The 24,060-nt window shown below is 40.5% G+C and overlaps 1 protein-coding gene across 3 annotated transcripts; it reads right to left on the reverse strand.

Annotated features, from left to right (window-relative positions):
• si:ch211-267e7.3 (ADAMTS-like protein 2) lies at positions 1-23,757 on the reverse strand. 3 transcript variants are annotated; one of them, XM_058413299.1, is made up of 18 exons: positions 23,579-23,757; positions 17,716-17,847; positions 14,127-14,202; positions 13,811-13,913; positions 12,817-12,962; positions 11,561-11,684; positions 10,930-11,010; positions 9,885-10,060; positions 8,906-9,260; positions 8,162-8,396; positions 7,807-7,910; positions 7,218-7,344; positions 6,587-6,800; positions 6,191-6,346; positions 4,996-5,166; positions 4,181-4,357; positions 2,623-2,767; positions 1-1,857 (listed from the first exon to the last, which is right to left on the reverse strand). In XM_058413299.1, the coding sequence occupies exons 1-18, from the start codon at positions 23,755-23,757 to the stop codon at positions 1,736-1,738; spliced, it is 2,823 nt and encodes a 940-aa protein (XP_058269282.1). In that variant the 3' UTR covers positions 1-1,735. The 3 variants fall into 3 exon arrangements, with proteins under 3 accessions (XP_058269282.1, XP_058269283.1, XP_058269284.1); XM_058413300.1 differs by having other exon boundaries at positions 2-1,857; positions 17,716-17,852; positions 23,579-23,736; XM_058413301.1 differs by lacking the exon at positions 1-1,857 and having other exon boundaries at positions 2,627-2,762; positions 17,716-17,852; positions 23,579-23,736.
• Positions 23,758-24,060: the final 303 nt, after the last annotated feature.

A 24,060-nucleotide genomic window follows, 5' to 3' on the forward strand; every position in this document is an offset into this window, starting at 1 on the left:
AAAATGTCTTGGTATGCTGAAACATTAAGAGTTCCTTTCACTGGAGCTAAGGGGCCGGAGCCCAACACCCGAATTCAATGATATGGAGGGGTGTCCCAAAACTTTTGGCAATATAGTGTACCATCATCAACCAAGCTAGAGTTCCATACTGAATAAACAGTGGATATGTTTCCTGCTACTTGTTTAAATACACAAACTTTGTAATACCTACACTTAGCATATAATGTGATGATCAATAACATGCTGAATCTAGCAAACGGAAGGAAAATAGCTTGCAATTTGTTGATGTGTTTAACTTCAGACTGCACAATTGCAGAAGTCTGATAAGGGCAGAACATTACAGCACATTTCCTGCATTTGTAGAGAGCTTGTGAAATGTGGCATGAAGCCACCAGTTCCATTGTGCGAAAAAAAACACATAATAATATATATAATAACACATATAACAAAAGTCCATTATAATTCTGTCTCAAGTACACGAATGCACCAAAGCCAAACAGTGACTTTATTTCTTTCTTTTTCCCCCTCGTCTTCCATTACAGGTCACCACAAACAACATTCAGTAAAAATAAGCAACTTTGTACAAATATGAAAAGTGTGTGTCAGTGAATCAGTGATACAGTACAAGAGAGCGGCGTGTTCCATGCGTTCAGTAATAAAACAGCGTATCCTTTATCACGGATCAGGAACAGCCTGTGCAGTGAGGGGAGCTGCCTGAGTGGCCTGATGACCACAACCCCACTTAATATAGCACCTTCTTTGTACAGATTAGGGATACAGGTTAGAGGGTAAATTGGGGGTTCAGTGTACCAAGTGTGAAAAGATTTAGTGGAACGGGTTAGGGTACGGGATTAGAATACGGATCAGGCGTACAGGTGAGGATAAATAGTGGGGGTGAAAGTTTTGGTATAGCTTAAGTGTTCAGTGTGAGGTAAAAAAAAAAAAATAATCCCAAACATTTTCAATAGAAAATCTGATGTAGTTAAAGGGTACAGATAATGTGGAATTAATAAATGACAGGTAAACCTCCAGCCTCAAGGCCCAAAAGTTTTTGTGAGCTGCAAGCGGTCCAGAGAAAACTGAAGACTGTACTGATATATAAAACCTCACATTCATGGGACTGGAGCACTGTAATTAGCTCATGACATGAGAAAAGCATGTCTCGTCTTTATTATTATGCTCTGGACGGGTGTCAGGTTCTGGGCTGTATAGGGGGTTGTGTATGTAGTTTAACCTTGTAGAGTAAGGTTTAGGTTGTAGTTGATTGAGGGTAACAGGTTATTGTGTATTGTGAAGGCATGACATAGGGAGGTATTATGAGGTACAGATCAGTGGATAGTTTGAATATACACACAGTCACCAGTTTAATAGTTTCTAGATCAGTAAACTGTTGCCAGTTAATTAGGTTATTTAGTATAAAAGTGTAGTTTCTGGGTTTAGCGCAATCAGTGAATAGTCTTGAATTAAGGATCACAAGTTACAGTGTAGCCTGTGAGCTATAAATCTGAAGAGCTATTTGATCAGCATAGCTTTTATTCTCACAAGTTATAGTTAGAGTAGTTATAGGTAACATGTTAGACTATAAACAGCTGGGGTGTCCTTTTTGGGTGTCGATTTTGGGGTAAACGTTTAGGGTCATAGGGGGTTACAGTGTATGTGTGTGTGTGTGTGTGTGTTTGTACATTTGGGGTTCTTCACATTGAGTGGAATGGCCCAGTTAGGGTTCAGCAGCTCTTTAGTGACCTTTGGTCTTGCAGGACAGACAGCAGGCCTTCCTGTAGTACCAGTGTGTGCAGAGCTTTACTTTCAACACCAGCGCACAGTTTGCTGTCGCTTTGTCTTCACAAACATCCTCCGCTAGATGAGAGACGGGGGGACAACATATTTTAGTATAATTGTGGGAATAATGATATATATTATATAATTCATATAAATACAATGTGTGCTTAAAGTCTAGTGTAACATATATGCAGTGTAGAGATCTGATCTGAGCTTTTGTATTTGACTGACTGATGTTTTTATTTCCATTTTCTGAAAATGAAACCATGATGCTTTGCTAAGCTAGCTAGTTTCAAAGGAGACTTATTAAATGTCTTCAAATGAAGGCGGTTATCTTTCACTTTTACTTGGTAGTGAGTCTAATCAGCAAAAATATATTACGCAAAAATGTATTTAAACACAATAACTTGTGTGTACAGAGGTCCCTGATACTCCAAAAGAAAACACACACACACACGGACACACACACGGACACACACACACAAGCTGTAGATTTTTACAATAAAGGATGTGCAAGCAGATGTGAAATTCAAATATAAACCACATTCATTAACATCAACATTTTACGTCAGTACTAAAAGGTGTTTTCTGGTTTGATTTTATGAGTATTATTATGTTTTCAGTGTGTTACTGACCAGAACCTTGAGAGTTTAAATTCCAGCACTGCCAAGCAAGGCTCAAAACCCTCAACTTCTCAGCTGTATAAATTCGATAAATGTTGCTCTGAATAAAGAGCGATTGTCGATAATCTAAATTCATGTAATGTAACATTAGGCTATTGCAGGATGTGTGTAGTGTAATTTGTTGAAGTTGGTGGTGTGTGTGTGTGTGTGTGTGTGTTACCTGGTGCCTCTGTAGGACAAGCCTGGACCTCACAGCTCTGTCTGGCTTGAGGTTTCAATGTGGAGTCACAGCTGTGGCCGATCTCCTCTCCCTGGTAACATCTCACTTCCCTCACTCTCACACCACTCCCACATGTCTTACTGCACTGCAACACACACACACACACACACACACACACTCGTATTACATGAAGTTTACTGTAAAATAGCATGTTACTCTGGACTTGAAACTTTCTCAGGGCTGGAGAGAATAATGCTATATGGTGATTTCATTTCCATTTGAATCGGCGGAGAACATATGAAGGATGGAATTACCCCAGTGCATCATACTGTAGAACTAATCCTGCTTGAATAGGGCTCAAGTATCAGCTTAATTGTCTTTTAAAAATATCTTGTAACACCTAGTTTTTGTTCAATATGCATACATAAAAGAATTTGTCAATACGGCTTATATCATTTCACTTCTTCAATTCATTCAGATTCAGTAAATGCTGGACCCTAGGCAGAGCTGCAGTGAAACCCCAGAGCCTAACCTGGAGTGTGTATCTGAAATACATACTTTATACCGCCTTTAATGCAAACATTTACTAAAAAAGCTCCGTTCGTTTCATGTACATTTCCTAATGGTAACTTTCTGAGTAAGGGTTATCTGTTGAAGCAGACCCACATGCTAACATGCACTTCTCCAAAATGCTTACTGCATGTTGTGTGTATTCACAATGCTTTGTGATGAGACATTTATTTTGTAATATCGGTATTCTTTAATCAGACTGTAATCCCAATATTGTGCTAATGCAACACTCTAAGCATAAAGCATCCAAGTGCAGAAAAATAAAGGAGAAACATCTCAAGGCTCCTTTCATCATTCTGAGCATGAGATATATGTATATTTTGTTTGGAGAAAAATAAGGAGCATACATAAAAAACTGTATTCCAAGCTCATGTTTCATTTAGTTGAAGTGTTGTAGTTAACATTCAATAGGTGAACATTAATCTGTTTATTCATTTTTTATCATAGTAACTGCTTTATTATGTTCAGGGTCATGGTGCATCAGCAACACTGAACTTGAGAAACCCAACACAGGTTTTTAGGCTGATGGTATCCTAAGTCTGTGACCTACTGAATCAGTGTTAATGTATTCATTGATAGAGACTTTAAAGCACGTAGCTCTGGATAAGAGCGTCTGCCAAATGCCAAGAATGTAAATGGGACACACTCTGGATGGGACACTGGTCCATTCCTATACAGTATGCACACACTCATACATGCAAGTGTTTGTGAGGTCTGTCTTTAGCTATATCACATGTAGAATCACGATTGCCAGTGACTTCCTTTTTCCTAATTAAAGACAAACCATCCAATTACTTAAAAACAGGCCGAACTCATTTCTATATATACATTCACAGGCCTACTTTCTGTGGTCTCCCTGCTGAATTAACCAGTTACTGAGCTTGAGACCAAATCTCTCAGGAATTCCAGAGCGACTTTATGTATGTCTGAAGTACAATGTGAAACAAAAGCCTGAAACAGATCAGTGTTGAGCAGCAGGTGTGGTTACCTGAGACCAGGAGGTGGTGAACCATTTGGAGCAAGGCCTCTCGAAGCAAGCGGCGTTCTCCTCGGGTTTGGGCGAGTGAGCACACACGTGATCCGGAAACTCCTTAAACACGCCAGCTTCGAGCCCGGCACACACCACCTGCCTGCTTTTTAGCCCGCGTCCACACGTGGCGTTACACTGCAACACATTTAGATGCTGGACTCCACTCTACACACTAGTGCACTTTGAAAACTCTTGTACTCTATTATCGTTTCAGGCTCTCGGGTTATTTTTGTTGCTCTCTCAGTGTGGTTCTTCACATGCGTATCTCTCATTCGTTTCAGCACAAACCCAGCAGTAAATAATAATTAATACAATAATAAATAATATGCAAAAATCGCAATATGCATCTTGTTATTGTTAGCAAAGTCTGCAACTTTTAACTTTTATTACTACTATTGTTTATCCTCAATTGTTTAATACTCAGGTCTGAGATACTGATATGAGAGAACGTCACAATATAACATGTTTAACAAAGAGGAATACAAAAAAACTTCAGGATTGTACCTTTCCTTCAGTTTCCACAGAGCAGTGGTTTATTTGGAATCTGCCTTACTTACAAATATATATCTAAAAAACAACCTCTGTCAAAATTATGGAAATCAGTTGTGATGGTAAATTTATTACACAGTTATTTTACTATACTAAATTAATACTTAACTGCACCGGTAACCAAAGTTTATTCAAATTCACAATATGTAGCTGTAGCAATATAAACATCAGGATGTTGAGTCTGCATCAAAGAGCCATCGCATGAAGTAATGCAAATGATGTACCTGTTCCCACTCCTGCTCTACCCAGTGTGCGGGGCAGTCTGGGGCTCCACACGGCTGCACGGTGAGGGGCTTCAGCTCCCGATCACAGTGACCATCAGAGATCACCTTCCCATTCCCGCTCTTACACACCACGTAACGCATCATGCGGCCTTCTCCACATGGCCCTGAGCACTTAGACAGGGAGATCAAACACAGACACACGAGCCAGAAAAATGATTACGAGTTTGTCCTGAGACGGAAAAGAAACATCTTTACAAAAGTAAACTCTGTATTTAAACAAAATCATTCATTTCTGTATACAATACAGTAGAACCTCGGCATACGAATGCCACTTTAGGTATTGAAATTTTGCTAGAAATTTGCATTGGCATACAAAGAATTATAAGCATACGAACTAACCGAACCGAACACAGGCTAAGTTGCGCGTACGTCCGGGAGCCATTCAAAACTTATTTGCATCAGTGGAAAGCCAAGCGAGGCGAGTTTCTGAATTTTACAAATTTTTTGTTCAGTCAGCGAAAGCTGTTTTGAAAGAGTCAACCTACGATACCAGTGTTGCCTTCAGTATGCGTTCAAAAGCTAGGTGATTTTTCGTTCTATTTTTTGCCCAAGCTTGGTGGCACGACTTCCTGTGAGGACCCTTGACATGGAATGCTTGGCTTGGGTCAGTTCTTTGTAAGCAGCCATACGCTTCGTATTGGTCATGTTTTTAAACATATTTTCTGCATTTACATTATTTCTAATGGGAAAATATGTTCTGCAATACAATACAATTTTCGCCTTAAGAACTCGCCTCCAGAACAATTTGAATTCATATGCCGAGGTTGCAGTGTATTGACTTGTCAGACTTTATGTGGTTTCAAAGATAAAAATAACAGAAGCAGCGATTTTAAACCCAGAATCACTTTTTCCACACAAACATGAGACTCGGGTATGAGGTGCTGCTCAAAGAAGGTAGTGACTGGGATGGAGCTGCTATAGCAAACTTCAGACACCAAACAACAGACTGTCACATGAATTTAATTATCTGCTTCCCTCTTGGTCATATATCTGTCCTTCTATTTGTTTTTTTGAAGCAATTTTCTGAATTCTAAACAAAGTTTTGGAGAGAAAACACAAAGAGGTGTTTACTCCCACAATCAGGCCTATAAAGATTTCCTTCTGTGTCAAGAATGGGTTCTCTCATCACACTCACCGGTTCCCAGTCCGACACAATCCACCTGCGGTCACACGGCGGTCCGTCACACTCCCTCTGATTAATGGGCCGTGTGGACTCGTTACACAAACGAGCATCCATGGAGCATCGCACCTCCCTGCTCCTCACACCCCGACGGCCACACCGTGCTGAACACTACACACACACACACACACACACACACAAGCAAGTTCTATTCTAGCTCTGAACACCTAAACCATATATATTTAAATCCCAGTCTTTGTTATTTTAAAGAATTAAAAATTTGTTATTATTATAATATCATATTATTATATATACTACCATTATAGAAATCCACTTTCTCCATTTCTGAACAGAACAAAAAAACACACATCATTGGAGCTTAACAAACCAGCTTCTGTTTTATATACTTACCTCAGACCATTCTGACACCTCCCACTGAGGGCCACAGGATTTGTTCCTGCAGGATTTGCGTGCCATGGGCTTGTGCAACTCGGCAGCGTGGCACAAATCATCATACACAGAGCTGTCGAAGCCTGGTGCCATCATCTTCCAGCAGCGCACCGTTCGAAACTGAAATCCCTCACCACATGTCCGAGAACACTCGCTCCAGCGGCTCGTCTCCCACCTACCGTGCACACACACACACACACACACACAAGCAGTGTTACTATATCTCTGATCACCTATACATATAAAATAGTGTATCATAAATGCAAGCTCTATAGAGTGTTACAGATGTAACTGCTGTAAATTTGTACTAAATTGGTGGTGGTGCCCCCTTACAGTGTCCCAGGTTCTATCCCAGGCTCAGGTTACTCTTAGTATGGAGTTTCTGTGCATGTTCTAAATATTTCTGCATGGATTTCATACAGGTTTTCTGACTTTCTACCACCTTCAGAAAGCATACCAAAAAAAACAGGTGGACTAGATACATGAAATTGCCCCGAGTTATGAGAGTGTATGGTGCTCAAAATGTGAAATTCATCCTGCTTAACACACACACACACACACGCACAGATAGACAGATATCCGAATCTCTGACCTGGGTGTACACTCTCTGCCTGTGCAGAACTCGTATGTCGGCTCAGGTCGAGTCAAAGCATCACAGTAACTCTCATCAACTTCAGAACCATCATATCTTACACACAAAGCATATGCTGTGCTGATACCTACAGAGAGAGAGAGAGACAGAGAACAAATTTCTGCATGTTGTTAGTTAACTTGCATGTCATTCATATTGTGTATCATAAAAACTCATGGTTATCATGGTAGGTTTAGCAAAAACATGCTATAGAATTAAATACTGTTAAATAAATGTCATCACGCAAACCCAGGTTCAGATACTGAAATCCCACTCATATCTACTGGTGAGAAATCACTAGCACTTCTTAGCAGTTAGACAGCTAGCTATTTGGGATAGATTATTTACATTTTCTGAATGATATAATAAGGACAGTTTATTGAAGTTTAGAGATGTTCCCAGGATATTTTAGGGCATGTGCTTTCCTGACTTTTGTCTAAGGACTTCTGTGGAGCTGCCACCTCTATAAATTCATTATTTATTACAGAACACGTCTTTGGTGTTGCCAGTGGCTTGGTGTGCATGTTTGTGTGTTGGTTCATAATTGCACCTGTGGTACAAGTTGAACTGCAGGGTGCGTACGCAGATACCTTCCATCTGTACGAGACTGCCAGACTGACGTCCTGGTCAAGAGATACCACCTCAAACTCATTACTGCAGCAGAGACAGAGAGACAGAGAGAGAGAGAGAGAGAGAGAGAGAGAGAGACAGAGAGAGTAGGACGAGACATTGGGAAATGAGGAGAATCAGTATTAACATAGAGCAGAGTTAATCATCTGTGTTCTTTAGATGTCAGTCTCTCTCCCTCTATTTCACTCTGTATCGAACCTCGCTTCCCCATCTCAAACTTCCCCACTTCCTTCCTGTTCTTTCCCTCCTTCCCCTCCTCAGTCCCTCTGGCTGACCTGTCAGTGAGTGGGAGGCGCTCTGGTGCCCCCTGCTGGAGTGGGAGGAGTTTGGTTCTGTGCTCTGAGGTGCTGTTTGTCTCGGGCTTGAAGTCGGGCTCTCTCTGGCTCGTCATGTGGATCTGCAGAGCGAGGCTGTTCTTCACTGGGGAACTACTCTTCACACTCTTTGCCATGGGCTGTGTCTCGTTAGTCACACTGGACGAGCGTCCTTCAACCAGGTTAAATTTGGAGCCTGAAAAGGGTCAAGAGTGCTTTCTGTTTATTTACTGAACATGGACTGAAAGGTTGGCTAACAGTCTTTATCCAACAATGGACATGAGGTCACAAGCTCCATATTAACCATTTTTAGTACTGTGGTGGCATTTTTATCTCATTGTACTATTATCTAGCATTATTTAGTGTAAGTAGCAGAAAAACAAAGAGGCTAATGAGGAAACTGTTTATAGTTGCTATGATAACGGTAACTAACTTTGGACTTTCCAAAACATTAAATGTACATATCATTATTTAATAACTTGAAAATTGTAGTCATTGCCAGTGGCATAAGAGAAGGGCAAATCCAGAGATTATAGAGTAGGATGCTTTGCATCAGAATGTCTTATCACTTCCACTTACAGTATGCCCAGGTCACTAAACAGAGGACTGATTTATCCAAGACTTCATTGTGAAAATAGATCTTCATATTCAACATCACCTTTACCAGTTTTCTACACAAAGAAAAAAAAAAAAATCTGCTCTCACCAAATCCGTCCTGCTTTCCCAGCTCGTTACGGAGAACCACTCCAGACACTGTTATTCGCAACACCTCAGGTTTTTTGCTGAGGTTACAAGGAGCCTGGTGCTCCCACCGAACATCTCCACGTGCCTCCATGTTCCCCTTAGGATCCGGAGGTGCACTCTGCTTCTTCTCCTCCTCACCTTTCCCATCGCGAGCCTCCACTTCATTCCCGGTGATGGGGAGCTGTGAATAGGAAGCGTTGCCCATCATGCTGGCCAGTGGAGGCTGCTCCTGGGTGGACGATGCTGGCGTGGAGGACACACGAGGCACCGTGTACTCGTACGTGATGTGAGGCATCTTTCCGTTAAGGTTGTAATACTTTATACAAAAACAAAAAAAAGTTACACCGAGTCAAATAAGCCACAAGAAGTGAAATGGGCAGGAGTGCATGTGTGAAATGAAGACCCGGAATTACCAGCAGGGATGTGTATTAATAATTTACATCATGATAATTGCCCAAGTTTGAAAAATGGTTCACAAAACTATGACGAAAATACACTGGGAGAACAACACGTTATATACCAAATGCATATTTATAGAAATGATGGTGGATTATTTGGATGACCTTAGTGTAATTTGGAACTTTCTGCAAGTTCACATCAGGAGAGGGTTTCATCAATGACCAAACATTGACCTGAAATTCTACTCTGACTTGGAAGATTCTACAGCAGCCATTTGTAAGGCAAAGCACACATCATCAAAATAAATATGATGAACCATATTTCATTATCTCTAGCAGTTCAACTAACACATGCACATTATTAGTGCATCCAACTAATTCTAGCTAACAGACTACACTCACTGCCGGTCAGCCTGGGTTATGTTGTTACCTAAAAGTAACCACATAAATGTGAGAAAATTAAAGAAAAGGAAATGTTTAAAAGAAAAAAAAGGGGGAAAAGTAATGGTTCTATTAGGAGCAGTACATACCTATATACCTACCATGACGTTCAGGCCCTGCTGGGTAGGACCCTGGGCCATGATGTACTCAAAGCCATCTGAGAAGAGGTTCACTGGCCTCCGGTACTTAAACACTGTCCCTGCTATGGGGAAGTTGCGTGGGTTGTCGATTACAGTGTTGCCGTTAAAGAAGAAGTGGCCGGCTTCATCGGATAGAGCTGAATGGGACAGTATGACCAAAATGAGTCCACAAAAACTCAGCTGCTAATTCTTTATTAAGTTGTTCTTTAGAAGATGACGAAACCTACACAACAAAGCCTCCTATGTCTTAATATGTCTTAAGTGTATTTCACATTAGCCTAATTATTTGAATATTTGTTATTACAGTGAGCCTAAGGTGGATAATTTAGTCTTGGTCAATTACCATCCACCACTTAGGTCTCCCCTATCATATGGCATCTAACAATCCAGGTGAATAAAGGATGTGAAATACTTCATCCTGAGATACGTATAGCATCTTTCCATCCTGGTGCTCGTTCAGAGTCACAGTGTAATGTAAAATTGCTATTCACATACATGACACATGCAGACGCCAGTGATTGGTGGCTGGGATTGATAGAAGAGAGTGTATGCTACCCCTCCCACTCTATTACTTTCCATTACACCCAGGACGTTTTGGCATCATCTGGATTTGGACTTCATATGATAAAGTGAACACTATAGTGGGGTCTACTGTTGCATCAATGAGACACAAACTGTCTCAGACTAGAGTAAGGCAGTAAAGCATCAGTTTAGACGCCTGTTCTTTCGCCTGCTCCCTGTTCGGTTTCACCACAGCAGATCATCTGGTCTGTATAATTCATTTGGCACAGGTTTTACACCCAGATGCCCTTCCTTGTGCAACCCTCCCGTTTATCCAGACTTGGGACTGGCACTGAGAGTTAATTTAGACAAACAGATTCAGGCTTTTCAGCCACATATCAGGGGTGTCATACTTCTTGTATATTGTGTGTTTGATAATATGCCTGTAATCTGTCCTGTATGCGCTCTCTTTTTTACCGTCATTCTGGAGTAATGGAGATTTTACCCAAGATGTTTTCAGTCTTTCGCCGCTCCACGATCTGGATGTCCGTGGCTCCAACAGGTATGTTGGTTATAAAGGCGTAGCCTGTTGAATCATAATAAAATACCGATGATTTCAAATGAGTCCTAGCTTCCTGGTGTAATGATTTCTTTTAATGGTCAGTTTACAAATGAGAAACGTTGTAAAAGGTTTCTGAATTTTATAATGTTATTTAAAAGGATGGTTATGGTGCAGTTGGATGGAAAACGAGCGCCCTTGAAAAAGACCCTGAACCCTGAACAGCTCAGCTCTGAGCTTAGATTGTATTCGGGCCAGCTTGTAAGCCGTTTTGGATAGCAGCGGCAGCCAAATGAATAGATGTCTGACTGAAAACAGGGCCTCAAATTTTCAGCTAAAGAGAGTTCATAGAGAATTAAAGCACATAATGAATACTACGGTACTGGGAAACTCAGGCTATGGTTAAAAAACAAAACAAAACACTGCAGTACGACAGCATCCCAGTGTGCAGTCGTTAGTATTATTATTTTTAATAATATTATCGATTTTTCCGTGTGAAAATCTTGTGGTTTGTGTTAATAAGCCTTCTGTGTTAATTGAAACATTTGTGGCCTCTTAGTGGTAGTATAAGATATACCTAACTGTGTGATCCCTTTCCGGAATGATCCTGAGATCCGGTAGCACGTGTCACCGTTTCCACCGCAGATGCCACATTTGTCTATATTTTTACTAGAGTACAGTTTCCCATCACACCCCACCACCTGTATGTGGACAAAGAAACAGGAAGCTTGAAAGGGCATGGAGTCAAGCTAATTATTACAAGTATAATATATACCCTCAATGCATCAATACCTTGCTGTTTTTAGGTAGTCATCACGTCGCTCTAAATAAGAGCGTCTGCCAAATGCCAGAAATGTAAATGTAATGTAATGTAGTCATCAATACTGATACCCAAATGAGTAACCAATCTAGTATTAATCGAACAGATGCACTGTGGTACATGTTATTTAGTTCTGTTTCTGTTCGTTTTCTGCAACTCCTTCTGCTTTTTAAGTTGTAACTCCTAGTTTTTATGCTCCGGGCAGGCAACCTGAGAGTCCAGAACAGTATCGGAGAGTGCGCTGCTTTAAAATTTGTGCAAGGTGTCATGAGTTACACTTTGACTCGCATGCAAAGTTTAGACCCTTGCAAAAGGAGGTTTCCTTTGAGGGAAAAATAATGTTAAAAAAAATCACCTAAAAAAATTAAATAAATAAATAAATAAGAAGAAGAAACAAATAAAGAAAACAATAAAAATTAAATGCATAAAAAAGAAATAAAAATATAAAAAAATGCATCTATAAAAAGAAAAGCAAATAAATAGACAGACAACAAATAAAAAAATATGTAAAAGAAAAAAGTGAAATGAAATACAAAAAAGCAAAATAAAAATACAAAAAAGCAAAATAAAAAAATTTAAATAAATAATAACAATAATAATAATAACAATAATAATAATAATAATAAGAAGAAGAAGATAAAGAAAGAAACAATAAAGAAAACAATAAAAATCAAATGCAAAAAAAGGAAAAGAAAAAAAAACAAAAAAACAAATAAAAAAATGCAACAATAAAAAGAAACAAAGGAAAAAATACACAGACAAGAAATAAAAAAAGTGAAATAAAAAATACTAAAATAAAAAAAATTAAAAGCAAAATTAAATAAAAAAATATAGCATGTGTGTGGGTTTCTAATTTTAGGGATAACTGCTGAGTTCTATTATAGCATGACAAAACTTATAGCATTACTCAACTGACCAACAGTATGGAAAGAAATGTCATTTCATCCCAAACTCCATCTACGAAGGTGAATTGTGAATGGTGCTACTTTCTAGAAATAGAGGTAGTGTGTAACCTGGCACTGGCCCTCGATACAGACGCCCTTGTAGACACCATTTCTGCAAGAGGTCCCGTCGTGAGCCGGAACCAATAGCTGTCTCTCTCCCGTGGTGGTGGTGCACTGCAGGTCACACGGCTTGCTGGAAATGCTGATGTAATCATCTGGACAGGACATGACATAATTAACGCTGTTAAATCTCTAGACCCTGGAGAGTTCTGCTGGAGATTGAAATTAGTCATTGTATCACAGAAAGGCCTCTTTTGTTCCTTAGAGGCCATGGGATTCGGAAATAAACCCAAACGCCCATCTATGAGATGCAAGACTATGGAACAGCTGTCCTGGGGCCAAGAATGGAAGATTTGAGACGTTCTGCATCTAAAAACAGGGACAGACTTTTAAACTGAACATTGGAGAGCAATGGAAAGCTAAGGCCTGACTTGTGCTTTCATCCGATCAGGCTTCTGGTGACTTCAGGCTGTCAGGAAGGCAAAGGTGAGGAGAAGTAGCTGGCAGAAACAGGTAGGAGCTCTAAGTGTTTCTCACACCCTTTTCAAACAAGCATATCACAACCCACTGAGCTGTTTTCTCACTTGTCTGTAGTCGACTATTATGTTTTACTCATTCACATTTCAGTCACTTTACTGACAGATGCTTTACAACTTTAAAGTTGAGCAGATGACATGTAAGGCTCTTTAAAGTCCAAAGCCCTGAGCCAACACTAAAGCCAATTAAAAAATATTTTTTCTAATGTTTTCATATCATTTTAAATTCACTTATAAATGTTCCTGAGCCCTGTGTTTGAAAACCAAACGTCACGATACACGTCTTGTCTGATCACAAAAATCAAAATTTGAGTTTCGAGAATAATTGGATTCTAAGGACAAGCTAGCCCTTGCGAAATTTACCATTATATCATTATAACAATGAAGACTGAGCAAATGAATGCTAAAAAGTTTGTCTCATTCATGTGTCTGAAATCTCCTTCATAGGCACAGAAAGGTGTATTTACCTGGATAGAGGGGAACCCACTCGTAGTGTTTCCTGCTGAAGGCTTTGGAGTTGAACTGGGAGCACTGGTGCTGTTTGAAGCCGATTCTGCTGTTAGGGCAGGGCTAGGCAATAAATACACAGATAATTACGCAGTTCACACAGCAGACAGCATGGCAAACAGCTTGCACGTATTACAGCATTAAACTAACATGTCAGAATGCATGTGTATTTCAGCCAGCTTTGGCAAGAACACAGTTCACACAGTTTCTCCTTATACTTTAATTACGCTCAGGGATTCCAAATCACATAAAACACGGCCATAAATTGCTCTGTACCTGGTTAGTACACAATTGATACTGCTTAGGCGATCCAGCACAGAAGGAACTGTTAATGTTGTGTGTGGTGGTGAGCCTAGAAAGAGAACATAACGAGAACAAGAGGGTTTTTTTTAAGGCAAATAAAAACAAATCAAATATAGTGTAAGCATAATAATGTGTCATGTGTGGATGCCTAATTGATCTGAATAAAATGTGGCTTATTAGCTACTGCAGTGCATTAATACAGACTATGGAAAAGAAAGCAAGTTGCATGTTCATCTGCAGTGTGATGGCAGGAGAATTATGTGACGGCTCTGTGTTGCTCTTTATTTCACCATGAAATCACATAAAATTACCATGAAATCATAATCACTGCATGCTGCCATGGGACAAACGTTAGCCTGGTGCTTCGGCTTGTAGCTGTAATGTAATTTAGTATCAAATGTATGCCATAGTCACCAAGTCTCAACCCAACTGAACAATTTGGAGCGATGTGTTAGACAGGGTTTTCCAATACTATCATCAAAACTCCACCAGAGGGAATTAGTTTTAGAGGAATGGTTCCCATCACTCCCGTTCAGTTCCAGGGACTTTTTCTGGCAACTCGGAGTGGCAAAGCACTTTTTTTCCCCTTTAATTTGTCAAACATCTGTAATGCTGACAGCCCTTCTACTTAACCTCATGGTGTACTCGCAGTGCTGATTAGAAATTAAAGGCTTTTTTTAGTTAGGCTTGTGCAGATATTCATGAATGTTTGAACTCAACAATCTGCAGTTTCACACTGTTTTGCAGTATGTAACATTAAATCATTTTTATACTTCCCTCCAGAACCAAATCCAACCTTGACTCCTTAAATTTGCTAGCCTCCATGCCATCTTGCATAAGACACTCTGTATCTGATGCATGCTACACTGCTCCTCTCACGAGAGACTACCTGGCTTACACATGTGCAACTTTCCCAGGCTTGTTCGCCCCTTTCAGCCCACTCCAGATGGGCCTCCTCCTCATCTTTCTGTTTCACCACTGAGATCCCCCTCCCCAGCATGTACACACACTCACACACATACACACACACACACACTCTCTCTCACACAGGGGAGTGCTAATGGGGGCCAGCTGGCCTAGCTCAACATGAGCCCTTATCGACAGAGGAATCTTCCTAAAGCGGCCGCCCATTTGCTCTAAAAGGCATTTTATAAGTATGTTTGTCTGGTCAGAATTGCTAGTGTCATGTGGGCCAGTGATTTGGTTAATTAATGGCCCATAGGCATACCATTTCTCTCATCCTGGGGGTTACAAGAGGAGAAATCTCTCCTTTCTAGCCAACAATGTGTGGTCTTTTACAGTCAGCAAAGGCATTTTTGGTGTCTGAAGTTTAAGGAGATCAAACTGGAACTATATTATCATCCGAAAATCTCCTAATGTCCATTTCCAGCCTTAAACTTGGGCCACAACTTCTAACAAATCCTCCCATGCATGTGCAGAGTAACACTAAGGAAGAAAGTGTTTCCAGCTTTGCAACATTCAAATCAGCTGACACAGTGGGATCCCATCCATCCGTCCATCCGTTTTCTGTAGCGCTTACCCTACACAGGGTCCCAGGGAACCTGAAGCCTCTTCCAGAGGACTCAGGGCACAAGGCAGGGGACTGGGTGCAAACCCATCACAGGGCACAATCACACATATATTCACACACAGTACAGACACCATTCAGCCAATAACACGTCTTTGGTCTATGGAAGGAAACTGGAATAACCCCTGCAGCATGGGATGGAGCATGCAAACTCTAGGCACGGAGGGCGGAGACGGGAATCAACCCCCAACCCTGGAGGAATGAGGAAAGCATCCTAACCACTAAGCCACCATGCCTCCACAGTGGGATTTTCAGACTTATTTTGGTCCAAAAATTAGCATTACCACTTACCAAGACTCCTCTTAGTGCAGCCGCAGAAATAAGACTGTACTTTCCAGGGGTCCTGAGTGGGACAACAGAAAAAAAATCACCAAGAGTTCAAAGCTGCCTGTGCTCTCAGGGTGATTGGGATAGGATTAGTTTCTCCTCTGTCAATCACAGTGACACAAACCAATCATGGGCACTTTCCTCTACGAGTGTGTTACCTCGCAGTTGTGAGGTTCTGTAATGTGAGCAAAAGGTTAAAAAGATGTACATCAGGCTTCACATGTCTCAGAGGGAGCACATGCTAGCGCTGAATGGTAAGAGTTGGTAAAAAACTGGGGAGAGAAGATTTTCTTGATGAACTTAGCATTAGAAGTTCTATCCCAACTGCATTATTTAGCACTCTGCTTCAACATAAGTATATAGGCTACTTCACACAAATATTAACTAATTGTCTGTTCACAACAAACAGCACTCAAGAATTAACCAATTTACACCCACAGCTTTTATGAAGTGTCTTTGGTTGAGCTCCAGCTTCTGTTTTAACCGCTTTTAAATCCACACCAGCTGTGACACGCTGCCCTGCTGCGTTTTTTACGTGCACGTACGTAAAAGTGTAAACTCCGTAGAAATCTATCCAGATGAAGCAACTACTGAAGATGATGAATACATGATAATCCTTTTCATGGTTATAAACGATTACAGATGTTCGACTGTTGCCATTTAAAATACCAAGAACTCAAATGCACACTAATATATATTTTTTTGGACTTGTGCGTTTTCTTGCTGTGCTCAATTCTCTCTAATATGATTCAGGATCCATTTCTGAAGACTATGGCAGCCGTCTGTGATTTTTTTCTGAATAAGGATTCATGTCTGCTAAATGCTGTGAATGTGAAATATAAAAACGTGTACACTTGAATCCAAAATAAAATATAATGACAGAAAAAATGTTCGCCGTAGGTTCTGCAAGCCAGCTTTGTTATTTCTACCACTAAATATCGCTATAAGTGCTATACTGTATGTGATCATACATCCTTACAGATGCACTGTACACTGGTCACACTGTTCTTTAACTGAAGAAGGGAATCTGTACTGATTGTAAACGCCCTGTACTCATTAATACTCGGTTTAAGTTCAATAACTGTTACACACAAGTCAGCATTTTCAATAAATGTCAGGATCATTTTCTTAAATGTTTTATTCCAACTTATACAAGCATGCTTGTATACTTATAACCAACAATACCCGTGTATATGGCGGTAAATTGCAGACAGCTCTGGAAGAGAAAGCAGACAGTTATGAAGCCCGAGGCTTAACAAAATGTAATTGCATTGAGATTTCTGCGCCATTCAATCCAAAACGAAACAGAGTTGTAAACAAAAGGCTGTGGTGGGTGATGCTAGCCAGGGTAAGGCGAAGGTTCACAGAAGGGTCAGACGGATGGAGGAGTAACAAGCCTTGCACAGCTAATTAGCTAAAGGGAGGTTAGATCTGAGGGTGCTTTTTCCAAGGTCTGAGCCTCAGCATGAGCGGTCAAAACATCCTCATTAACTCTCCCTCCCCACACAGCACTGTGTGTTATGTGTAGCATGAGCGCAATATTCAAGTATGATAAAACTGCCCAGAGATTTAAGCGAGAGAAAGTCACTGAGGACACTGTGAAGCAGCACACTGTCTGATGTTGATGTGTTTTGCTGCATGTCTAACCTCTGCTGCAGACAGTGGCGCTCCTGTGAGCGAACGCCTCCACCGCATGTCCAGCTACAGGTCGACCAGCTGCTCCATTCACCCCACCACTGAGCCACTTCATCCGGGTGGAGCTCCTCCGTCCCCTCCCTGCTGTCCTGGCCCAGGGATACAGAGAGAGAGAGAGAGAGAGAGAGAGGGAGAGACAAAGAGACAGGGAAGGTGAATAAGAAAGACAGGTAGCATTTTTACTCTTAAAACCTGGGAAGCTATTGGCCTACTCTTACTGCTGATGTCTACACTGTTCAAAATATTTTACTGGGATGTACACAAATGAATTGACATAGAGGTCCATTTACACAGGAAGATCAAGCATTTTTCTGCTGTGCTGATTAGTACAAATAACCCACATATCGAAAAAGCATTTTGAATGGGGTGGAGCTCAAAGTTTTTTGTTTCCCCCAGAATTCAATGTCCATTCAATGTCCATGCAAGCACTCGGCTTTAATCAAACTCTTGGGGGGGTCATTCTTCCAAGTAAACCTTTCCCAACAGACAATGCAATTGTGGATAGTCTTCTACAGACTCAGCAAAAAAATGGAAACCTCAGAAAATTCTGGACATTTTAAGGCACCTAATAACTCCTAAAAAACATTATGTGGCTGTATTTATGAGGGTATCATGTCTATTATATAATAATAATGATAAAAAAAATAACATTAATCTTCACTGATTTCAGGGGATGGTTAACCTCCTGACTAAACCAATATAACATCATGTTAGATTTATAAAGAACTGAAAAGCCAAATGCAGATGTACAGTACGGCTCAGACAGTGCAGTGCGAGTTCGTGGCTTGGTTATGCTGTGCCGATACGCGACACACATGAAGTTCGAGGAGGATGGGTGAAATGTAAACTCAATCACGGGTTTCAAAACAACACCTCTCCTTCAGAGCTCAGTAAAGCTGTGGGAGACAAACACCAGATCCTTGTAGAGGCAAACATAGTTCTCCTGCACTTGTCCTGCGACACCCCGGGGCAAAACTCAACAATTACCAGCTGGCTTCTAGGAAACGAGGCTTAAAGAGGTGGTCTCAGGTGAGCTTTAGTGGATTTAGAAGCAGATGAATTGAGAGCTGGTCCAGAGCTATGGAGCAAACAAGAAATGCGAATCTACAGAGTGAAGACATAGAGTGAGAAAGAGGTTTTTGACAGAAAGAGTACTGTGTTTGTATGTGATATTAGAGGCTAAATATTTTTACTCTCAAAACCCAGGGCAATACTGTTGTGGCGTTGCACCTATTTTCGTGAGAGCCTCATAATTTGTCACTACAAACTATGAAATTTGGTAGAATCATTACTTGGGTTTCTCATCCATTGTGCTTTCTCTTATTACACTGTCTCTGCTAAATCACTAACAGGTACTACATGACTGTAAAAACACATAACTATACACTGTACAATGCTTCCTCTAAGAATCATGTCAAAAGCACAAATGATCAACGACTCCTATATTTCCCCAGTTTATTCTTTTGAGGCTGTGTATATTCATTTCCTGTCAATGTACTTTTTCTGTACCTTTGCTCTGTTTTATGCTGGATGCCCCTTCTTGACTCAACCCTCTCATTTTATCTGTGCTCCAGGACCGGCAATCATAGTTAAACCCTCAGTGTCTGGATTGGTTCCTTGCCTGGGAATTGAACCCGGGCCACAGTGGTGAGAGCAGGGATCCTGCTGTTGAACGATTCATCCTTTTTTCCTTGTTCCACTCATCGTTTTTACGCTGGGAGCCTAACCCAGGGGAATCGGGGCTCAAGGCAGAGGATCAACAGAGCTCAACAGGGTGCCAGCCCATCACAGGGCACAATCACACAGACTATTAGAGATGCCAGAGATGCCAATATGCCTGTAATACAGGTCTTTGGACTGGGGGAAGAAATCAGAGAATTCAGAGAAAAACCACAATGCACTAGAAGATCATGCAAAATCTTCAGAGGGGGGAATCGAACCACAAACTCTGGCAGTACAGTAAAAATGTATTAACCATTAAGCTGAGAATTCACTAAGCCTCAGATGGTTGATCACTGCTTTGTGTACATGAGTTACAGGTCACTCGTAACTCTTTCCTAATTAATTTTAATTAATTAAATAAATGTTAAAATTTCCATATCAGTTGGATGCTCCAACAATCTATAACCATCATGTGCATATTCTCCCTCTATTATCTAAACAAGTATGTGAGAAAGAGAGATAGATGGAGGGAGAAGCTGGGACCTTTGAGTTCAAAATGAAAGCAGAACTGATAAAGGGAAGGCAAGACACAGGAAAGTAATGCAGATGAATAATGAGCTGGAGACACTGAGGAACAAGGGACCAAAGTGCTCGGTCCATCTCTCTTCAGAGGCTCTGAATGACTCAGACACATGAAAAGACCAAAGGCTGCAGACAAATTATACTTTATAAGTAAATTATAATTAGACTCCTGTCTGTCTGTTGTCTAGACGGAGAGATAATCACTCTTCCTAATGCCCGAACCTGCTCTTTAGTGTGACTTGGGCACGTCGCTGAACAAATCTCTCTTGAATGATGGGAAACGGCTGTTATAGTGCTGAGTGAACAGCAGCTTTGTGGTTTTCTCCTAGCAGCTCTGAGTGGAAAGTGTGGGAGTGTGGTCCAGTTCTGTACAGGACCATGTATGACCACTATCTTGTACTTGAAAAGATAAAGGATTTAAGGATTGTTTATTTTTATTCAGAAATGGGAATAAATCACAATGAAAATGTTTGGATAGATGATGCCATTTCACTCACATATGTAGAGATGTCAGTACTCATTACATCATGCTCATTTAATTTAATTAATAAATTTTTAATTTACTAATTTAATTTCCTTTTAAAAATAGTACATTATTTATGCTTATAATGAATACCATTGAAGCAGTGCTTATTCAATGGTCAAGAAATTCACAAAAATGTTACGTTAGTCAATAACTTCAGCTTCAGCATCAGCGCTGTTTTAGGGGAAGAGTGCCAAGAAGGCAACTTTTGGCCTTTGAGCAAGGCCTTTATGCCTCCACTGGATATATTTATATCTCTCCCTTCCTTGCCTCCCATTCTGAACCTCTCCCTGTGTGACTGTCTGCCTCCCTACTGTTTCTTTGTGTCTGTTTCTCTTTGCCTCTTAAATATTGCTTTTACAAGATAATAGCAAAGAACTTGCATGTAATTTGTTATAAAGTACAAGGACACATCTGCCCCAGTCAATGGAATCACACATAACAAAAAAAAAAAAAGACACCCCTTCGTACCCTTACAACCCCCGTCCCCCTCAGCCTCAGGACCTTAATGCATGTCCAAACAAGAATTTGCATGCCCATATGTTTTGTGTCTCAATAGCTTTTGGATGTTTATACCCTAAATAGGCGGAAAGACCTTAGAAAGGTCTTCTCTGTAGACATGTCTTGAGTGTGAGTGCGTGTGTGTGTGTGTGTATATATATGTGTGTGTGTGGCAGGCTTTTGAAGCAGGGGCTCCCCAAAAAGGTAACAGGACTTGTAGTATAATCGTAAAGATGCACTGCCTTTTGCAAGCCAGTTTATTCTTGATGCGATTGTAAATCTAATCGCTACAACTACTTTAAAGGAAAGATCCCTGCTGAAATACTTTAAATATGTTTATGCTGAAATATATTTTTTGACAGACTTAGCAATTCTGGTGCTTATTTGTTGGTTGGTGCTGTGTTTTCATTATTCTTTTAAGAAGTTAATGGTAGTGTGCAGCTTTAATGTTACATAAAAATTTCTAGAGGAGTAGCATCCATCCATCCATCCATCCATCCGTCCGTCCGTCCGTCCATCCATCCTCTACATCGCCTATCCTACTGGGTCACTGTGAATATGAAGCCTATCCCAGGAAACTCAGGGCACAAGGCAGGATACACCCTAGACAAAATACACGTATATCACAGGGTAATGCAGTAACTATGCCATTTAATAGTAGAAAAATAAAACACACAAACAGTCAGTCTTCTAATTGGTCCTAGAGCATTTAAAGTGTTAATGTTTACAAACTCTAAACACTCAGATGTCTGCTGTAACTTTGATGGAGTCCTTGTCAAACCGTCCAATACTGTGATCAAGGTGTCATCTTCAAATAAATCACTCACCTTGACTTCATGCCTCAGTTCCAACTCTTGTCCATGCCATTATTACATCCTGCCTCATCTACTGCAAAGTTCTCTTTACTGTACCAGATTACAGAACATCCAGACTGCTAGAGCTCTCACTCTCACTAAACATTCGGCTTACATTTCACCCACTCTCTAAGTTAACACCACTTCCTAGTGTATTCAATACAAAACACTCCTTCTCACCTACAAAGCCTTACATGGCTATGCCTCAGGTTATCTGACTGAACTGTTGATGGTTAATACCCCCCCATTCCTAGCCATGTGTTAAGGTCATCTGGCTCCAGTTTACTCACAATCCTTAGATTTAGACTTTCCTCACTGGCATGGCGGCAGGTCTTTAAGTGTTGCTGCACCCAAATTATTGGATACACTTCTACACAGGCTTCGAGAAATCTCCTCTATTTTTAGTTCCTCCTTCAAAACCCATACCGTCACTCAGTGCTGTCACTTTCTGATTGTCTTCCGGTTCTTTACATTTGGTACATATGCTATTATTATTATTATTATTATTATCCATTCTCCATACTGCTTATCCTGCTGGGTCACAGGGAACCTGGAGACTATCCCAGGAGACTCAGGGCAGAAGGCAGGGTACACCCTGGGCAGGAGCGCACAATTGTGCACACACTCACACACACATTCACACAATATGAACAATTTGGAGATGCCATTCAGCCTACAATGCATGTCTTTGATCTGGGGGAGGAAACCAGAGTACCCAGAGGAAGCCCCCTAGGCAGAGGGAAAACATTCAAACTCCACCCACCAGGAATCAAACCCCCAACCCTGGAGGTGTGAGGCAAATATGCACATCACCAAGCCTCTGTACCCCCTATTATTATTATTATTATTATCATTATTATTATAGGAATGGTGCAACGACTGATGTTTCTGGACACATTAGAGGTTCTTTAGTGTCCAAAGTCATACCTACCTAGGCAGGCTCTTCCTCAGTTGACTTCCTCAAAAAGAGCAGCTGACAAATTATATATATATATATATATATATATATATATATATATATATATATATATATATATCTCAGTATCATATAGTAGCATGGTATATTGGATACTTAATTATTGCTTATTCTCTTACTCCAGACCAAGACTTATGTCTTGTACTATATGACTATGACTTATGTCTTGTACTATAATTATAATCAAATTATTTTGCAAATATGACAGTTAAGGTAATCCTGCAGGACATTTAAATGACCACACTATACAAGAGGACTACTACCAGGGCTATAAAGATTTAGTTTGCCACTTTTCTGGTATCCATCAGGTTTTGAAATGCAAACCTGAAAATATTCATAAAACGATTTTTTTTTTAAAGACCATTAAAAGTTTAGGGAGAACCTTAAAAAAGGTTTCTTCTTAGTATAGCCTCATTAGTCTTAAACCCAATGCACCAAAAGGCTCTAATAGCATTCAGCCTGAACAACTTCGGAAATTCCACAGAGAGCTGAAGACTCCAGCTGGGCTTTGATCTCCGAGCACACAGTCCCACAAAACGAACAGAAAAGAGCTGAGTTTGGTCAAACTTCTGCTTCCTTCTTAGCAGTTTGGAAACTTCTTTCTGCGATGCATCGAGCTGCTTCTTTCCCTGTTTCCCGGTGAACTAACCGGCTTTTTTGCGCACATCTGCAGGCGAGCAGAGTTCATTGAAAGCATTTAACGGTGCTTATACTTACCTTAATGCTGAACGCTGCGGCTTTATCAAATGTCCGTATGTTGAAGAAAAGGCAATGAAAGAGCGTTTGTAGGAATGCTGTGGTCCAGAGGCAGTGCATGGTTCGTGTGAGAGAGGGGAGTCCTCGCCCCCTGATCTTAAAACACCGCCAGAAACAGAGGGAGAACCAATGATGGGCATCGCGATTCACTTTACTGAATCGACTCTTCAACACATACTAGTCTGAGGGAATCGAACTCCGTTAGAGTGATTCGTTTGATTCACCAATTACAACAGCGAACAGAAACCGCATAGATTATTATTATTATTATTATTATTATTATTATTATTATTATTATTATTATTTTACTTTTTCTTTATTAAAACTAAGAACAATCTAGTTTAATTTCTAACAAGACGTAGCTAGCAAAATGGATAGAAAAAAGAAGACAGATGGTTTTACGCGGAAAAAAGACATAAAATTAATACAAAGATTAAAACAAC

This window comes from Hemibagrus wyckioides, linkage group LG17, assembly GCF_019097595.1.
Source record: "Hemibagrus wyckioides isolate EC202008001 linkage group LG17, SWU_Hwy_1.0, whole genome shotgun sequence".
Classification (NCBI taxonomy): domain Eukaryota; kingdom Metazoa; phylum Chordata; class Actinopteri; order Siluriformes; family Bagridae; genus Hemibagrus; species Hemibagrus wyckioides.

Excerpts from the sequence above, each read along its gene's own strand:
- si:ch211-267e7.3 (XM_058413299.1), bottom strand. The coding sequence starts at position 23,757 with ATGCCCATCATTGGTTCTCCCTCTGTTTCTGGCGGTGTTTTAAGATCA. Across the intron at positions 17,848-23,578 it reads CCGCAGCGTTCAGCATTAAG|CAGGGAGGGGACGGAGGAGC; the intron begins GTAAGTATAAGC and ends GGGCCAGGACAG. Across the intron at positions 4,358-4,995 it reads TAGAGCAGGAGTGGGAACAG|TGTAACGCCACGTGTGGACG; the intron begins GTACATCATTTG and ends AATGTGTTGCAG.